The sequence below is a fragment of the Toxorhynchites rutilus genome, chromosome 2 (assembly GCF_029784135.1).
Source record: "Toxorhynchites rutilus septentrionalis strain SRP chromosome 2, ASM2978413v1, whole genome shotgun sequence".
NCBI lineage: Eukaryota > Metazoa > Arthropoda > Insecta > Diptera > Culicidae > Toxorhynchites > Toxorhynchites rutilus.
The window spans coordinates 178775606-178795957 of NC_073745.1; the positions used below are offsets into that span (position 1 = coordinate 178775606).

Sequence of the window (20352 nt, forward strand, 5' to 3'; positions counted from 1 at the left end):
AAGGGTGACATTTTCTCAGGAAAAGGATGGGGTATAAGGAAATTATTACAATGTTGATAATCACACACACTCAATTCTTAAATCTATTCGTACATCAGTTGTGAATTTACATTTCATTCTTCTGTTTATAGCAAGCGGACCAATTACTCACAAAGGAAGAAATGGAGGGTATAAGGATATAAGGATAATCACACACGAACATCGATAGATTTAAGGAAAACATATATTTGGGACATGTAATCAAGGTCTAACCGAGCCAACACATCTCTCACCGGCACATTGGGCTGCCTTCCTCTAGCCCGAAGGGAGTTCTCTAAATTCGATCTGGCAACAAGATACACCTCACACGACCAAACAACGTGTTCGATGTCGTGGTAACCTCGGCCACAAACGCAGATATTGCTGCCGGCCAGATTGAAACGAAAGAGTAGCGCGTCTAACGAACAGTGATTGGACATGGGTCGGGAGAAGGTGCGAATAAAGTCCCGACTCAAGTCCAGACTTTTGAACCATGGTTTGAGGCTAACCTTAGGGATAATCGAGTGAAGCCACCGGCCCAATTCATCTTCGTTCCATTTGCGTTGCCAGTTAGCGATGGTATTTTTACGGACTAAAGAGTAAAATTCATTGAAGGCGATTTGACGCTGATAAATATCGCCTTCAATCGCACCTACCTTTGCTAATGAGTCAGCCCTCTCATTACCCGGAATTGAGCAATGAGAAGGGACCCACACAAAGGTAATGACATAACAGCGTCTGGATAAAGCACTCAAAATTTTTCGTATTCTCTCAAGGAAGTACGGCGAGTGCTTTTCCGGCCTCACTGAACGGATAGCTTCGACAGAGCTAAGACTATCCGTTACAATGTAATAGTGTTCAACAGGTCGTGAGGCGACGCTGTCCAGCGCCCAATGAATTGCTGCCAATTCAGCAATATACACTGAGCAAGGATTCTGAAGACTGTGTGAGGTGCTAAAAAATTCGTTGAACACTCCAAATCCTGTGGACTCATTTATAGTGGACCCATCAGTAAAGTACATATTATCACAATTGATACCCCTATATTTTTCATCGAAGATCGTTGGAGCGATCCTCGATCGTTGGTAATCTGAATATCCATGGATATCTTGCTTCATGGACAGATCAAAATGCACAGAGGAATTGATGTAGTCAGGGAAACAAACACGGTTGGGAATATACGAAGAAGAATCAACCTGCATGGAGATGAATTCATGATATGAACTCATGAATCCGGAGTGAAAATTTAGCTCGATCAGCCGCTCAAAATTTCCGATCACCAATAGGTTCATGACCTTACACCGGATGAAGAACCGAAGAGATAATAAATTGAAGCGATCTTTTAGTGGGAGTAGGCCTGCCAAAACCTCGAGACTCATGGTATGCGTTGAGGGCATACATCCCAACGCAATACGGAGACAAAGATACTGAATTCGCTCGAGTTTAATTAAGTGTGTTTTGGCAGCTGATTGAAAACAGAAACTGCCATACTCCATCATTGAGAGAATAGTTGTTCTATACAACATTATAAGATCTTCGGGATGGGCTCCCCACCAGGTGCCGGTAATTGTACGGAGAAAATTTATTCTTTGTTGGCATTTTTTACTCAGATACCTAATATGGGCCCCCCAAGTACATTTGGAGTCGAACCAGACCCCAAGATACTTGAATGACATAGCATGAGTGATCGGTTTACCCAAAAGTTGAAGCTTTGGTTTTGCTGGTCTATGCTTCCTAGAAAAAACCACCATCTCTGTTTTCTCCGTAGAGAATTCGATCCCTAGCCCAATGGCCCAGGTTGAAAAATTGTTCAAAGTATCTTGTAAGGGTTCTTGTAGGTCGGATTCTGTTGATCCTACGACAGAGACCACTCCATCATCTGCAAGTTGTCTTAGGCTGCAATTTTGTGTAAGGCAATTGTCGATGTCGCTTACATAGAAGTTGTACAAAAGGGGGCTTAAACATGAGCCCTGGGGGAGGCCCATGTAAGAGACCCGACTTACTGCCGAATCTCCGTGAGAAAAGTTCAAATGCTTCTCACAAAGCAAGTTATATAACATATTATTCAATAGAGGCGGCAGACCCCGAGAGTGTAATTTGTCTGTCAAAACCTCTATTGAAACAGAATCAAAGGCCCCCTTTATGTCCAAGAATACTGAAGCCATTTGTTTTTTTCCGGCGTAAGCCATTTGAATTTCTGAAGAAAGCAACGCAAGACAATCATTCGTCCCCTTGCCCCTGCGGAACCCATATTGTGTATCTGAGAGTAGGCCATTCGTTTCAACCCATCGATCAAGGCGAAACAAGATCATTTTCTCCAACAATTTCCGTATACAAGACAGCATTGCTATTGGGCGGTACGAATTGAAGTCGGACGCGGGTTTTCCGGGTTTTTGAATAGCTATAACTCGTACTTGTCTCCAATCATATGGAACAATATTATTCTCCAGAAACCGATTGAATAAATTCAACAAGCGATGTTTCGCCACATCAGGGAGGTTTTTCAGCAAGTTGAACTTAATTCTATCCGATCCCGGAGCAGAATTGTTACATGAAAGCAGAGCAAGAGAGAATTCTACCATCGAAAACTCGGAATCAAGATCGCACCTATCTTGTGGTATATCTCGAACAATTTTTTGCACAGGAGCGGAATCAGGACAAACCTTCCGTGCAAAATTCAAAATCCATCGATGTGAATATTCCTCGCTTTCATTGGATGAAGAGCGATTTCTCATGTTTCGAGCCACTTTCCATAATTTTTTCATTGACGTTTCTCGTGACAAACCTCCCACGAAATTTCGCCAATAAGCACGTTTTTTCCCTTTGATCAAGTTTTTAAATTGATTTTCAAGGTCCAAATACGTCTGAAAATTTTCAGGGGTTCCACGTTTCCGAAAAGCTTTGAATGCGTTCGATTTATCCTGATAAAGCTTGGAACATTGGCTATCCCACCATGGATTGGGAGGCCTTCGACGAATAGTGGAGCCTGGGATGGGTTTCGTTTGAGCGCGAACCGCGCTGTCATAGATCAAACGAGAAAGGAAGTTATACTCCTCCAATGGAGGTAAACCATCTCTGGAATTGATGGCTAGAGCAATCGCGTCCGCATATTTTTTCCAGTCAATGTGTCTTGTGAGGTCATATGCCATGTTTATAGATTCAGAAAAATTCGACCCAATGGTGATGGAAATTTTGATTGGCAAGTGATCACTACCGTTGGGGTCCTGGATTACATTCCACTTGCAATCTAACGATAGTGAATTCGAGCAGAGCGAGAGGTCAAGAGCACTTGGGTTAGCAGGAGGTTTAGGTACACGTGTTGTTTCCCCAGTGTTCAAAAGTGTCATATTGAAGCTGTTACAAAGATCATATATCAACAGTGAACGATTGTCGTCGTACTGTTCCCCCCAGGCAGTTCCGTGAGAATTGAAGTCTCCCAAGATCAATCGTGGCTCAGGAAGGAGTGAGCACATGTCAACAAGTTGCTTGAGGCTAACCGCAGTTCTCGGAGGCCAATACAAGCTGACAATACAGAGGTCTTTTCCTCTGATGTTTGCATGACAAGCAACAGCTTCAATCCCTCCAATAGGTGGAAGGTCAATTCGAAAAAATGAGTGGCACTTATTGATCTCCAATAGCACCCCTCCGTATCTGTCATCACGGTCCAAGCGTATAATATTAAAATCGTGGAAAGAGAGATCATCTCGCGAAGAAAGCCAAGTTTCGGACAGAGCAAAAACATCACAATTGAAGTTATGAATTAAAAATTTGAATGTATCCAATTTAGGGATAAGACTACGACAATTCCACTGTAAAACAGTGATATCTCCGACCTCTCTATTTGAATTAGACATCAAGAGATAATCATTGCAAGGAGGGGCCATGTTTGCATCAATTGTTGCAAAATTGTCTTTAATACTGGAAGCATTGATATGACAATGGTTCTGATGGAGTCGGAAACATTAAAGCATGTGAAGATTTGAGCCACAAGGTCAGTCAACTTTATAAATCCCGATTGGGAAGTTGAACTGGTCGGTAAAATAGGGACAGTTGGGGTTTTTGATGTCCCTTCGAGTGCTGGGTCGTTCGAAGGTGAATTATTCCCACGGAAGCCAGGAGGAACCTGATTTTGCTTGTCCGCTGCACTCGATTTTTTAGGCATGCTAACAGAGGGTATAACCGGAGGGGCTTGTCCTTGAACTTTGGGAGTGGTCACATTTTTGCGCCGGGGATTCCCTTGGAAGATGTACGGTGTGCCCTCGTTAGCTGTATCCGCTTCCATTTCGTCAACTGGCAGCGAAGCGAAGACATTGTTTGCGGTTAAAGGTTGTTGCTGTTGGGCCAATGGAGAAGCGCCCTTCAAAATTTCCGCAAAAGTGCGCTTCGAGCGTTCCTTTAAAGAGCGCTTCTGCTTCTCCCAGCGACTCTTGTAAGTTTCACAAGCCGAGAGCACGTGCGGATTTCCTCCGCAATATGGACACTTTTGCTCAATCGCACTGCAGGATTTGTCCACATGTTGCTCTCCGCAAGTGGCACAGCGCTCCTTGTTGGCGCAGTAAGCTGCTGTGTGACCAACTGACTTGCATTTCAGGCAAGTCATGGGCTTTGGCACGAAGAGTCGCAGCGGTAGCCTCAATTTGTCCACCATAACGTAGTCAGGGAGGGCGGAGCCAGCAAAAGTGACTCTAAACGAGTCGGACGGCGTAAATTTCGATTCTTTCCCTTCCTGGGAGACTTTGCCGAGTTGTCGGCATTCTAAGATTTTAACCTTAAACAAAGGCAGCTTTTTAAATCTGCCATCTCCTTCCATAATTGATTTGCACGTCAGACCCGTTTCGGTTATCACCCCCGAGATTTCTACGTCATGGGAAGGCACGTAGACACGATATTCCAGGGTAAACCTCTGGTCGACGACAATACCGTTTGCGTCTTTCCGATCAGCCACGACAACACGCAGTTTGGTCGGTCTAACCTTCGTAATTTCTGTCACGGAGGAGTATCTTGCCAGATCTTTCATGATCTGAATAACATTAAGTGCTTTTCCGTTTGGCTTAGGCCTGAAGAAAACAACCCACGGACCAGTTCCAGGTGCATCTTCAGGATAGACCTTGACACGTGGAGAGAAGACAACAGGAGGAGAAGGAGATGACGAGGATTGAAGGGGATCGGGGACAACAGGATGGGGAGGCGAAATCTGAGCTGGGGTAGGAGCGAGGGGGGTTGGAGAGGAGATATTTGCAGGTTTTTTAGAGGGGGGCTTGCTAGAGTTAGCAGACTCGTCCCCGGACGAAACATCCTCTGATGTAGGAACGCGTTTAAGTGTCTTCGCTGTTCCTTTATTTGTTTTTTCAACCAGAGGGGAGTCATCATCAGAGATCTCCATATCTGGAGATCCTCCCCCTCCTTCTGCCATTCCGTAATTGGTACCTCTAATCTAATATTTTGTTTTAATAATAATAATAATTAAAAATAAAAAAAAAATAAAAAAAAAAAATAAAATCTTATATCTAATTTATTTCTATTCACCACAATGCACCCAGTGCTGATGAACTGGCAACCGCTGCTTGCTTCTCAATCGGAGCGCTTGAGCGCTTGAGCACTCGGCACTATCACACACCACTAAGAAGTGATGCTCTCCTTCACACTGCTGTAAGTGAACAGCGAATCGCGCTGCTATTGTGTGCGTGCAACTGAGCACCGATGTCCGACTTCGATTGCGATGGCGACAAATCGGCGAAAACTGAAAGCCGGCTGGCCTTGCCAGGCTTTGATGATTCTGCTTTTCTCACTAATTCCGAGTTCACACTGCGTTTTACGATATCTCGAACAGTTCGAAAACGCGCGAAAAAAGCACACCCGGGCGATAAAAAAAAATAACAGCCAACGGTAACCGAAAACAATGCTTAACGGAGACGCTCACAGCACATGACCGGTTACTCGAAGCTTATGCCGAAGGGAAACAAATGTTAATGTTTATTATATTTAATGGAAACTTCAAGCAAAAAATACAAATATGAATATTATATTGCAAGTCAGCCATTCCAAATGAAATCGTCCTAATAATACAGATTTTAATAACTTGTATTTTTGATTCCAATGAAAGTGTATATTCCGTTTGGGTTGGAGGAAATATGAGTTTTTCACAGCAATTGGGAATTTTTTGACTCAAGCGTAACTTTTGAAAAGGGCGTATCGATTTGAGTAAGAGAAATCTTTGATAATTTATATCTCAAAAACTATGAGTCGTACAGAAATAGTGTCTTAGAAAGAGTTATAGAGTATTGATGGTTGAATATAAAAAAAAGTACACTGAGAAAAAAATAAGTACTCTTTTTTTTTATTTACAAAATAAAAATTCAATTTGCAATATCCAAAATACATTTTTTTAATTTTTTTAAAATTTTTTCATACAAAATAGAAGTCATGCAGAAAATTTAAAAAATGAGCCCAAGATGGTAAAACTATTTTTGACGAACTTTGTGGAACATTGAATTTTTAGGAATTTTCAAAACTTCGAATTTTTGTATGTTAACAATCATTTTTAACCACAAATTATGAATTCTGATGTGATTTAAAACAAAAAAGGTTATCATCAATCTCCTTTTAAATGTAACCATTCTCGATATATTTAAAAAAATATTTCAAATTTATTGTCTTTTTTATAGTAAATAACCCCTTTTAATATGTTTGTCGTGTTATACCGTCATGTTCATGAAATTTTATGAATTTGCTTATAATTTCCAACAACTTTTCCAAATATATCATCATGGTTCATTTTTTGACTCAAGCGTAACTTTTGAAAAGGGCGTATCGATTTGAGTAAGAGAAATCTTTGATAATATATATTTAAAAAAAATATGAGTCGCACCGAAATAGTGTGTTAGAAAAAGTTATAGAGTATTGTTGGCTTAATTTGAAAAAAATATACACTGAGAAGAAAAATTATTTTTTTTTATTTACAAAATAAAATTTTAATTTGCGATATCAAAAAATATGTAATTTTTTATATTTTTTCAATTTTTTCATATAAAATAGAAGTCATGTAGAAAATTAAAAAAATGGGCCCGAGATGGTAGAATAATTTTTGACGAAATAGAGTCGAATTTTTAGGAATTTTCGAAACTTCGATTTTTTGTATGTTAGCAGTCATTTTTAATCACAAATTATTATTCCTGATGTTATTTAAAACAAAAAAGGTTTTTATCAATCTCCTTCTAACCATTCTTCGGCATAAGCTTCGAGTAACCGGTCATGTGCTGTGAGCGTCTCCGTTAAAGCATTGTTTTCGGTTACCGTTGGCTGTTATTTTTTTTTATCGCCCGGGTGTGCTTTTTTCGCGCGTTTTCGAACTGTTCGAGATATCGTAAAACGCAGTGTGAACTCGGAATTAGTGAGAAAAGCAGAATCATCAAAGCCTGGCAAGGCCAGCCGGCTTTCAGTTTTCGCCGATTTGTCGCCATCGCAATCGAAGTCGGACATCGGTGCTCAGTTGCACGCACACAATACCAGCGCGATTCGCTGTTCACTTACAGCAGTGTGAAGGAGAGCATCACTTCTTAGTGGTGTGTGATAGTGCCGAGCGCTCAAGCGCTCCGATTGAGAAGCAAGCAGCGGTTGCCAGTTCATCAGCACTGGGTGCATTGTGATTAGAGGTACCAATTACGGAATGGCAGAAGGAGGGGGAGGATCTCCAGATATGGAGATCTCTGATGATGACTCCCCTCTGGTTGAAAAAACAAATAAAGGAACAGCGAAGACACTTAAACGCGTTCCTACATCAGAGGATGTTTCGTCCGGGGACGAGTCTGCTAACTCTAGCAAGCCCCCCTCTAAAAAACCTGCAAATATCTCCTCTCCAACCCCCCTCGCTCCTACCCCAGCTCAGATTTCGCCTCCCCATCCTGTTGTCCCCGATCCCCTTCAATCCTCGTCATCTCCTTCTCCTCCTGTTGTCTTCTCTCCACGTGTCAAGGTCTATCCTGAAGATGCACCTGGAACTGGTCCGTGGGTTGTTTTCTTCAGGCCTAAGCCAAACGGAAAAGCACTTAATGTTATTCAGATCATGAAAGATCTGGCAAGATACTCCTCCGTGACAGAAATTACAAAGGTTAGACCGACCAAACTGCGTGTTGTCGTGGCTGATCGGAAAGACGCAAACGGTATTGTCGTCGACCAGAGGTTTACCCTGGAATATCGTGTCTACGTGCCTTCCCATGACGTAGAAATCTCGGGGGTGATAACCGAAACGGGTCTGACGTGCAAATCAATTATGGAAGGAGATGGCAGATTTAAAAAGCTGCCTTTGATTAAGGTTAAAATCTTAGAATGCCGACAACTCGGCAAAGTCTCCCAGGAAGGGAAAGAATCGAAATTTACGCCGTCCGACTCGTTTAGAGTCACTTTTGCTGGCTCCGCCCTCCCTGACTACGTTATGGTGGACAAATTGAGGCTACCGCTGCGACTCTTCGTGCCAAAGCCCATGACTTGCCTGAAATGCAAGTCAGTTGGTCACACAGCAGCTTACTGCGCCAACAAGGAGCGCTGTGCCACTTGCGGAGAGCAACATGTGGACAAATCCTGCAGTGCGATTGAGCAAAAGTGTCCATATTGCGGAGGAAATACGCACGTGCTCTCGGCTTGTGAAACTTACAAGAGTCGCTGGGAGAAGCAGAAGCGCTCTTTAAAGGAACGCTCGAAGCGCACTTTTGCGGAAATTTTGAAGGGCGCTTCTCCATTGGCCCAACAGCAACAACCTTTAACCGCAAACAATGTCTTCGCTTCGCTGCCAGTTGACGAAATGGAAGCGGATACAGCTAACGAGGGCACACCGTACATCTTCCAAGGGAATTCCCGGCGCAAAAATGTGACCACTCCCAAAGTTCAAGGACAAGCCCCTCCGGTTATACCCTCTGTTAGCATGCCTAAAAAAACGAGTGCAGCGGACAAGCAAAATCAGGTTCCTCCTGGCTTCCGTGGGAATAATTCACCTTCGAACGACCCAGCACTCGAAGGGACATCAAAAACCCCAACTGTCCCTATTTTACAGACCAGTTCAACTTCCCAATCGGGATTTATAAAGTTGACTGACCTTGTGGCTCAAATCTTCACATGCTTTAATGTTTCCGACTCCATCAGAACCATTGTCATATCAATGCTTCCAGTATTAAAGACAATTTTGCAACAATTGATGCAAACATGGCCCCTCCTTGCAATGATTATCTCTCTTGATGTCTAATTCAAATAGAGAGGTCGGAGATATCACTGTTTTACAGTGGAATTGTCGTAGTCTTATCCCTAAATTGGATACATTCAAATTTTTAATTCATAACTTCAATTGTGATGTTTTTGCTCTGTCCGAAACTTGGCTTTCTTCGCGAGATGATCTCTCTTTCCACGATTTTAATATTATACGCTTGGACCGTGATGACAGATACGGAGGGGTGCTATTGGGGATCAATAAGTGCCACTCATTTTTTCGAATTGACCTTCCACCTATTGGAGGGATTGAAGCTGTTGCTTGTCATGCAAACATCAGAGGAAAAGACCTCTGTATTGTCAGCTTGTATTGGCCTCCGAGAGCTGCGGTTAGCCGCAAGCAACTTGTTGACATGTGCTCACTCCTTCCTGAGCCACGATTGATCTTGGGAGACTTCAATTCTCACGGAACTGCCTGGGGGGAACAGTACGACGACAATCGTTCACTGTTGATATATGATCTTTGTAACAGCTTCAATATGACACTTTTGAACACTGGGGAAACAACACGTGTACCTAAACCTCCTGCTAACCCAAGTGCTCTTGACCTCTCGCTTTGCTCGAATTCACTATCGTTAGATTGCAAGTGGAATGTAATCCAGGACCCCAACGGTAGTGATCACTTGCCAATCAAAATTTCCATCACCATTGGGTCGAATTTTTCTGAATCTATAAACATGGCATATGACCTCACAAGACACATTGACTGGAAAAAATATGCGGACGCGATTGCTCTAGCCATCAATTCCAGAGATGGTTTACCTCCATTGGAGGAGTATAACTTCCTTTCTCGTTTGATCTATGACAGCGCGGTTCGCGCTCAAACGAAACCCATCCCAGGCTCCACTATTCGTCGAAGGCCTCCCAATCCATGGTGGGATAGCCAATGTTCCAAGCTTTATCAGGATAAATCGAACGCATTCAAAGCTTTTCGGAAACGTGGAACCCCTGAAAATTTTCAGACGTATTTGGACCTTGAAAATCAATTTAAAAACTTGATCAAAGGGAAAAAACGTGCTTATTGGCGAAATTTCGTGGGAGGTTTGTCACGAGAAACGTCAATGAAAAAATTATGGAAAGTGGCTCGAAACATGAGAAATCGCTCTTCATCCAATGAAAGCGAGGAATATTCACATCGATGGATTTTGAATTTTGCACGGAAGGTTTGTCCTGATTCCGCTCCTGTGCAAAAAATTGTTCGAGATATACCACAAGATAGGTGCGATCTTGATTCCGAGTTTTCGATGGTAGAATTCTCTCTTGCTCTGCTTTCATGTAACAATTCTGCTCCGGGATCGGATAGAATTAAGTTCAACTTGCTGAAAAACCTCCCTGATGTGGCGAAACATCGCTTGTTGAATTTATTCAATCGGTTTCTGGAGAATAATATTGTTCCAGATGATTGGAGACAAGTACGAGTTATAGCTATTCAAAAACCCGGAAAACCCGCGTCCGACTTCAATTCGTACCGCCCAATAGCAATGCTGTCTTGTATACGGAAATTGTTGGAGAAAATGATCTTGTTTCGCCTTGATCGATGGGTTGAAACGAATGGCCTACTCTCAGATACACAATATGGGTTCCGCAGGGGCAAGGGGACGAATGATTGTCTTGCGTTGCTTTCTTCAGAAATTCAAATGGCTTACGCCGGAAAAAAACAAATGGCTTCAGTATTCTTGGACATAAAGGGGGCCTTTGATTCTGTTTCAATAGAGGTTTTGACAGACAAATTACACTCTCGGGGTCTGCCGCCTCTATTGAATAATATGTTATATAACTTGCTTTGTGAGAAGCATTTGAACTTTTCTCACGGAGATTCGGCAGTAAGTCGGGTCTCTTACATGGGCCTCCCCCAGGGCTCATGTTTAAGCCCCCTTTTGTACAACTTCTATGTAAGCGACATCGACAATTGCCTTACACAAAATTGCAGCCTAAGACAACTTGCAGATGATGGAGTGGTCTCTGTCGTAGGATCAACAGAATCCGACCTACAAGAACCCTTACAAGATACTTTGAACAATTTTTCAACCTGGGCCATTGGGCTAGGGATCGAATTCTCCACGGAGAAAACAGAGATGGTGGTTTTTTCTAGGAAGCATAGACCAGCAAAACCAAAGCTTCAACTTTTGGGTAAACCGATCACTCATGCTATGTCATTCAAGTATCTTGGGGTCTGGTTCGACTCCAAATGTACTTGGGGGGCCCATATTAGGTATCTGAGTAAAAAATGCCAACAAAGAATAAATTTTCTCCGTACAATCACCGGCACATGGTGGGGAGCCCATCCCGAAGATCTTATAATGTTGTATAGAACAACTATTCTCTCAGTGATGGAGTATGGCAGTTTCTGTTTTCAATCAGCTGCCAAAACACACTTAATTAAACTCGAGCGAATTCAGTATCTTTGTCTCCGTATTGCGTTGGGATGTATGCCCTCAACGCATTCCATGAGTCTCGAGGTTTTAGCAGGCCTACTCCCACTAAAAGATCGCTTCAATTTATTATCTCTCCGGTTCTTCATCCGGTGTAAGGTCATGAACCTATTGGTGATCGGAAATTTTGAGCGGCTGATCGAGCTAAATTTTCACTCCGGATTCATGAGTTCATATCATGAATTCATCTCCATGCAGGTTGATTCTTCTTCGTATATTCCCAACCGTGTTTGTTTCCCTGACTACATCAATTCCTCTGTGCATTTTGATCTGTCCATGAAGCAAGATATCCATGGATATTCAGATTACCAACGATCTTCGATGAAAAATATAGGGGTATCAATTGTGATAATATGTACTTTACTGATGGGTCCACTATAAATGAGTCCACAGGATTTGGAGTGTTCAACGAATTTTTTAGCACCTCACACAGTCTTCAGAATCCTTGCTCAGTGTATATTGCTGAATTGGCAGCAATTCATTGGGCGCTGGACAGCGTCGCCTCACGACCTGTTGAACACTATTACATTGTAACGGATAGTCTTAGCTCTGTCGAAGCTATCCGTTCAGTGAGGCCGGAAAAGCACTCGCCGTACTTCCTTGAGAGAATACGAAAAATTTTGAGTGCTTTATCCAGACGCTGTTATGTCATTACCTTTGTGTGGGTCCCTTCTCATTGCTCAATTCCGGGTAATGAGAGGGCTGACTCATTAGCAAAGGTAGGTGCGATTGAAGGCGATATTTATCAGCGTCAAATCGCCTTCAATGAATTTTACTCTTTAGTCCGTAAAAATACCATCGCTAACTGGCAACGCAAATGGAACGAAGATGAATTGGGCCGGTGGCTTCACTCGATTATCCCTAAGGTTAGCCTCAAACCATGGTTCAAAAGTCTGGACTTGAGTCGGGACTTTATTCGCACCTTCTCTAGACTCATGTCCAATCACTGTTCGTTAGACGCGCTACTCTTTCGTTTCAATCTGGCCGGCAGCAATATCTGCGTTTGTGGCCGAGGTTACCACGACATCGAACACGTTGTTTGGTCGTGTGAGGTGTATCTTGTTGCCAGATCGAATTTAGAGAACTCCCTTCGGGCTGGAGGAAGGCAGCCCAATGTGCCGGTGAGAGATGTGTTGGCCCGGTTAGACCTTGATTACATGTCCCAAATATATGTTTTCCTTAAATCTATCGATGTTCGTGTGTGATTATCCTTATATCCTTATACCCTCCATTTCTTCCTTTGTGAGTAATTGGTCCGCTTGCTATAAACAGAAGAATGAAATGTAAATTCACAACTGATGTACGAATAGATTTAAGAATTGAGTGTGTGTGATTATCAACATTGTAATAATTTCCTTATACCCCATCCTTTTCCTGAGAAAATGTCACCCTTTTAATCTCGAGTCCACCACGAGTAATCGGTTTCCCACATTACTAACCATAGATTTAAGAAAATTGTTCATATATATAGTTTTAAAAATATATTTAAGATTTCGGCTCCTTTAAACTTATGTAACTGAGCCTGTAAAAATAAACGAATTTATAAAAAAAAAAAAAAAAAAAAAAAATCTCCTTCTAAATGTAGCCATTCTCGAGATATTTAAAAAAAATATTTGTAATTTATTGTCTTTTTAATAGTAAATAGGCCCTTTAAATATGTTTGTCTTGTTATACCATCATGTTCATGAGATTTTATGAATTCGATTATAATTTCCAACAACTTTTACAAATACATTGTTATGGTAAAGACAAATGTTTAGGAATTACGATACGAAACATTCGAAGACATGTGGGTTAATACAAAACGTAGCGAAACTAAAAAATCTTTTTTATCTTAATACAAACTTCAATCAATCAAAAAAATTGTTGGAAATTATAAGAAAATTCATAAAATTTCATGAACATGACGGTATAACACGACAAACATATTAAAAGAGATTATTTACTATAAAAAAAGATTATAAATTAGAAATATTTTTTTAAATATCTCGAGAATGGTTGCATTTAGAAGGAGATTGATAATATAATAACCTTTTTTGTTTTAAATCGGATCAAAATTCATAATTTGTGGCTAAGAATAATTGCTAACATACAAAAATTCAAAGTTTCGAAAATTCCTAAAAATTCGATGTTCCACAAATTTCGCCAGAAATTGTTTTTCCATCTTGGGCCCATTTTTTAAATTCTCTACATGACTTCTATTTTATATGAAAAAATAAAAATATAAAATAATACATATTTTTTGATATCGCAAATTAAAATTTTATTTTGTGAATGAAAAAAAAGAGTACTAATTTTTCTTCTCAGGGTATATATTTTTCAAATTGAGCCAACAATACTCTATAACTCTTTCTAACACACTATTTCGATGCGACTCATATTTTTTGAGATATAAATTATCAAAAATTTCTCTTACTCAAATCGATACGCCCTTTTCAAAAGTTACGCTTGAGTCAAAAAATGAACCATGATGATGGTTTTTGGAATAGTTGTTGGAAATCATAAGCAAATTCATAAAATTTTATGAACATGACGGTATAACACGACAAACATATTAAAAGGGATTATTTACTATAAAAAAGACAATAAATTAGAAATATTTTTTTAAATATTTCGAGAATGGCTACATTTAGAAGGAGATTGACAATAACCGTTTTTATTTTAAATCACATCAGGATTCATTATTTGTGGTTAAAAATGATTGTTAACAAAAAAAAATTCGAAGTTTCGAAAATTCCTAAAAATTCGATGTTCCACAAAGTTCGTCAAAAATAGTTTTGCCATCTTGGGCCCATTTTTTAAATTTTCTGCATGACTTCTATTTTGTATGAGAAAATTTTAAAAAAATTGAAAAATATGTATTTTGGATATTGCAAATTGAATTTTTATTTTGTAAATAAAAAAACTATTTTTTTTCTCAGTGTACATTTTTTTCATATTCAACCATCAATACTCTATAACTCTTTCCAAGACACTATTTCGGTGCGACTCATAGTTTTTGAGATATAAATTATCAAAGATTTCTCTTACTCAAATCGATACGCCCTTTTCAAAAGTTACGCTTGAGTCAAAAGGTTCCCAATTGCTGTGGAAAACTCATATTTCCTCTAACCCAAACGGAATACACACTTTCATTCGAATTAAAAATACTCATGTTTTGTCATTTGTCGATTTCATTTGGAATTACTCAAGTGGTTTGTACGATGATTGAAATCAGGTTGTCATGTTTCGAATACATAAGTTTTAGCAAAAGAGCATATGATTTCTATATTTGTTTATAGCTTGCGTAATAAAACGCGGCATACCTGAAAATGTTATATACGTTGCTCTCAAACGATCAATTTCTACAACCGTGTTATTCATATGCCCAACAGGCCCCATTGTTGGGTGACCAACTAGCCCCTCTATATATGAAATATAAAATTCATGAAAATTCAATAAAAATCATTTTAACAGCTATTTCCATTCACACTTAAAACTAATACGTACAAGAAACCATTGTTTCACGTTTGAGCCGATTTTTTTTCATAATCATTAACCATTTTAGAACAAATTTCATAATGCGCAAACCGTGAATGATTTTTGGCAAAATCGGAACAATGTTCGAAATTTTTTAACCTACTTTTTAATAAAAAGATTTTCCAATTTGCTTATTTTATTGCATTAGCAATTCGCTATATTTTATCCATTGAATTCCTGTGATTTCTTCTTAATTTTGTCCATTGAATTCCTGTGATTTTTTCTTAATGTAAACCCACCATAAAACCCATTTTGGCCTATGTTTTGGCAAACTGAGTACGCAGAATGATTGGGATGATTTGCATTCTTCCTTAACCAATCCGAGATGATATTCACTAAGCTTTCTTGTAGGTACTTACAGGAAGCCGTTGCCAGAGGCTTATCAGGACAACCGATTATAGATGGTGTAGCGGAGAAGTCATTCATCACACATTTTGAGCTACTCAACCTAGTTCCTATAATAAAGCGAAACCCGATAAAATATGATAAGAATCAAGAGACCGCGAGTGATCATTTTACTGATACCAACTTCACTAAATGGCGACGTGTTGGATTCATATCTGGGAGAGTGGTTAACCTTGATACCATAGTGTGGCCGAATGGTGATATTGTAGTCGCTGGTAATTTTAAGCTATCATTAGGAGGACCTTCTAGTGTTTACGTTGGGGACTTTTGAGTTTAAAACCGAAAACGTTGGAAATAATTTTATTTAATTTATTTTAAAATATCGTGATATGTATACGGTTGGAATTTTTGATGGCTATTTATTTTTTTCTTGTTTTAAACAGACAGTATTTTGCCCAATGATAGTAGTAGAAATTCCGTTGCACAGACTATTAAACAGACATTGAAGACCTACAACAACTAAGTTGGATCATTAGCTGGTACGACGGGAAGGAACTCGGAAAAATGCGTGATTCCCTAAAGCTTGAGGTTGAACTAGAAACTTGATGTTCTACCAAATCACCGACCATTCTCTCCTAGCCAATACAATAATTTCTGTCAAATATATACCGAAAATTTATGTGTTTAAGAAAAATGCTTTATTCATGATCTAAATACATATTACCGTCATAAAAATAGGCTCCTTCTGATACAATACACTTTTCACAACGAACAATCCAGTCATAAAATCACTCTTTATAGCTGTATTCGGGAATTGCCTTCACGCAGTGAATTAGTTTTCATGTTTTCAATGCTGTTAAAACGGGTCTCACGAAGTGGTAATTCAAGTTTCGGAATTATGAAAAAGTCACACTCATGTCTCGTCGCTAGTAATTATGCGCTGCATTTCGAAGAAACTTGAGTTTTTTTTTGGCACTAGTTGTGCTGCGACTTTTCTCATCCCCAAAACATCAACCAAAATATGATGAACGATCTCGTTCTTCAACACATCTTCGTTTGCAACATAAAATTTCACACAATATCTTTGACCAATAGAATTTTCCACATAAAAAATTACCAAGCAACTTGTTCCTGATGACGCTATAAACAAATCAAATAAAAGATCACGCTCAAAATTGACATTAGGACACTGACAGTAGTACCAATTTAAAAAAAAGAAAATGTTCAGCGGGAAGATTTAAAATTTTCAATTCCCTGTATATATTTGACTTAATGTATAAATAAGGTGCGGTTCAGATCCCTTCGAATATGTAGCTTGATTGGCCATTAGTTGGTACCGGCTTTCATAGCAAGGTAGTCGATGATGGTTACTCCAGGACAATCGCCCTGAAGCGAAATAAATTCATCGCTATTGCACGGCTCATATTGACTCCATTCAGGTTACTAATGAGGGGTCAGCTGGAATACAAGCAGCTTTTCGAAAGATCGAGTAACTATGCGGGTATGTTAACACGGGAGACCAGTTTAAGTATTATAGCAGTTCATAACAACGGTTGTGTACTAGGTTAGGAACGGCGTATATTCAGTATTCACAAGATGAAGTATTAAAATGTATCCAAATAAACCTCAAAGATAAAGAGATAAAAATAAACAAAAAAAAATCAACTAAAGGGTGTGTCACATCAAATTGCATCACGGAAAAAACGCTGTAGAAATTCGCCCAGTAGACCGTTCCTTTTGAAAATTTTAGACAGTAAAATAAAAACTATTAAACAACTTTTGGCATTTTCTTTTTTTTCATACTTCGAGCCCAAGCCCGTATGCTCGCACCTTCCTCTTTACCCCGTCCATAAGGTTCTGTACAACGTCAGGTTGTAGTTTTTTTTTTTAACAGAAATCCATTTTCTCTTGAAGTCCGCCTCCGATTTGACAACTTTTGGGTTCTTCCGGAGGGCCTGCTTCATAATCGCTCAATATTTCTCTATTGGGCGAAGCTCCGGCGCGTTGGGCGGGTTCATTTCCTTTGGCACGAAGGTGACCCCGTTGGCTTCGTACCACTCCAACACGTCCTTTGAATAGTGGCACGAAGCGAGATCCGGCCAGAAGATGGTCGGGCCCTCGTGCTGCTTCAATAGTGGTAGTAAGCGCTTCTGTAGGCACTCCTTAAGGTAAACCTGCCCGTTTACCGTGCCGGTCATCACGAAGGGGGCGCTCCGCTTTCCACAAGAGCAGATCGCTTGCCACACCATGTACTTTTTGGCAAACTTGGATAGTTTCTGCTTGCGAATCTCCTCCGGAACGCTGAATTTGTCCTCTGCGGAGAAGAACAACAGGCCCGGCAGCTGACGAAAGTCCGCTTTGACGTAGGTTTCGTCGTCTATTACCAGGCAATGCGGCTTCGTCAGCATTTCGGTGTACAGTCGTCGCGGTTAGGAGCCTTCTGAACCTTGTATGTACGCAGGCCCTCCCGCTGCTTGGTCCGCTGGACGAATGAACTTGACAAATTCAGCTTATTGGCGACATCCCGGACCGAACTTCTCGGATCACGTCCAAACTGCTTAACTACGCGCTTGAGATCTTTTCCACTGACGGAGCATCCATTTTTGCCGTTCTTCACCTTCCGGTCGATGGTTAGGTTCTCGAAGTATCGTTTTAGTACTCTGCTGACCGTGGATTGGACGATTCCCAGCATCTTACCGATGTCCCGATGTGACAACTCCGGATTCTCGAAATGAGTGCGCAGGATTAATTCACGACGCTCTTTTTCGTTCGACGACATTTTTCCAAATTTACGAAAAATTGACAGTGAAGCATGGCCAACGTGATCTATACACTCTTATCTGATTATAAGCGAAAGCTGAAGATATAATTCCTAAAAATTAAATTTCTACAGCGTTTTTTCCGTGATGCAATTTGATGTGACACACCCTTTAAATATGGAAGATCGCAGAGTGGCTGCGATTTCTAACTGCGTCCATATTTTGTGGGGCAGTCTTTGCATGCCTTTTTAATCTGCTGCGCAAGTGACTTGAAACAACAAAATTTCTTAGTGGTCTTCTTAGCCTAATTGGTTGCGTGTCTGCTACTAAGTTAACGATAATTAGCTCATAACTCAGGGCCCCCAACTACCCATCTTTGGTGTTATTCTAGCTACTATGTCCACGCAACAATCATCATGTGACGGTAATTTCAGCCCCTTGCCGCTCACATTACGATCTGCTGCATCGGTAATTTGCACTATGATTAACACAACAATGGATGCCTCATATCAACAGCCCTGCTGTGAACAGTTCAACTGTGAACATTCGAACAATAGGAATATTCTTACACCGAAAAAGGCGGCATGTGTTGTGTATCGATAGAATTGGAATACTCTTAGGCCTAAACAGCTACTGTGTGATAGATAAAAAACAAATGTTTATCGACGGATAGGAATACTCTTGGCTACAGTGTAATATACAACAATAGTTATCTTAAGATAAAAATGTATACGGATAAATTCGGCTCTATTACAGCTGAATTGCTAATAAACAAATGGGATAAAAAAACAAGATTTCCTGCTTTATTTTGGAAGCCACCACATTTTTTAGCTCATATTTCAGCCATTTTATGCCTAACCGATATAGTGGTTCTTAGATTTTCGTGAAAAGTGGTAGTTATGTTCCTTAACGCAAAATTTAGGCCCGAAAAATATGTTTTTCCCTTTTTTTCAAGAATGACCCTTTCAAATTTTCTAATGCTGAATATATATTTTTTTTGCATATGTAATGCTTTTTCAAAGAAGCTTCAGATACTGATTGCTTGCAGAAAGTCATTGAAGTTAGCTCATTGGCTTTAATTTGATATGTCGTTCATTTAATTCAGTTTATTAGTTATGTAAAGTAATTATTAGTAGGTTTATTAGAAGTAAAAGTTATGAATTTTATGAAAAAAGGCAGTTTTGGAAAAAAAGGGAAAAATGATTTTTCGGACCACCCCAAAATGAAAAAGGCGCCCTAATGAAAAAAAAAATACGGGTCTGATATTTTGCGATAAGGACCAAAATACCCCTTTTCACGAAAATCAGAGAAACACTATGTGATTAGAGGTTTATCTATTGATTTCTTTGCATAATAGCCTTAGATAACAGTTTCTATAGCTTTACTCTGCTCTGGTTTTTAATAGTTTCAGGTTCTTTTTCGGACATCTACTATAATGATTCGCCATTCGCCACGGGAAATGGAGGTGATAAAGTTTTAACAGAGAATAACGAGAATGTTTATTTATCATGATTGTTGTATCATGTATATTGTCAAAGATACATTTGTTCTTTCGGAAATACTGCGCTTACATCAGCGTTTCTTTCAATACTAGACCTTTTATTCTGATGGGTGTTCAGTTGCCTCGACGATGTGAGTCATCAACGATCACGAAACATCGTTATGACTACGTAATTTATAATTGTTTTTTTTGTTGTTTTCATAGATTTGGACTAGAGGATCGTTTTGGCATGGAATGGCTGTTATACTATATACCAGGGATATTAGTTGAAAGAGTAAATATTTCTTATTCAAATTTCTGTTTTAATATTTTCATTCCGATGGTTAGTTATTTAATATTAACACATCCAGTTGTTCTACCATATCTTGTAATAAAGCAAAAAAATTTCTCTAGGATCAATTTAAACAATGTTTTCTTCAGGCTTATCATTTTTTAAAAGACCAATTGAAAATGCTGGGAACTTCCGAACACAAACACAATTTTGTTTTTATTGATTTTCGAATATTGATGCTTGTAGCATTCC

The 20352-nt window shown here is 39.8% G+C and overlaps 1 protein-coding gene across 5 annotated transcripts in view; it reads left to right on the top strand.

Moving 5' to 3' along the window:
* Positions 1–20352, top strand: part of LOC129769999 (uncharacterized) — a 64307-nt gene that overhangs the window by 15774 nt on the left and 28181 nt on the right. For all 5 annotated transcript variants that reach the window (XM_055772568.1, XM_055772567.1, XM_055772571.1 and 2 more), the window contains one exon: positions 15576–15844. In XM_055772568.1, coding sequence (XP_055628543.1) covers positions 15576–15844 — 269 coding nt within the window. The remainder of the gene's footprint in view (positions 1–15575; positions 15845–20352) is intronic.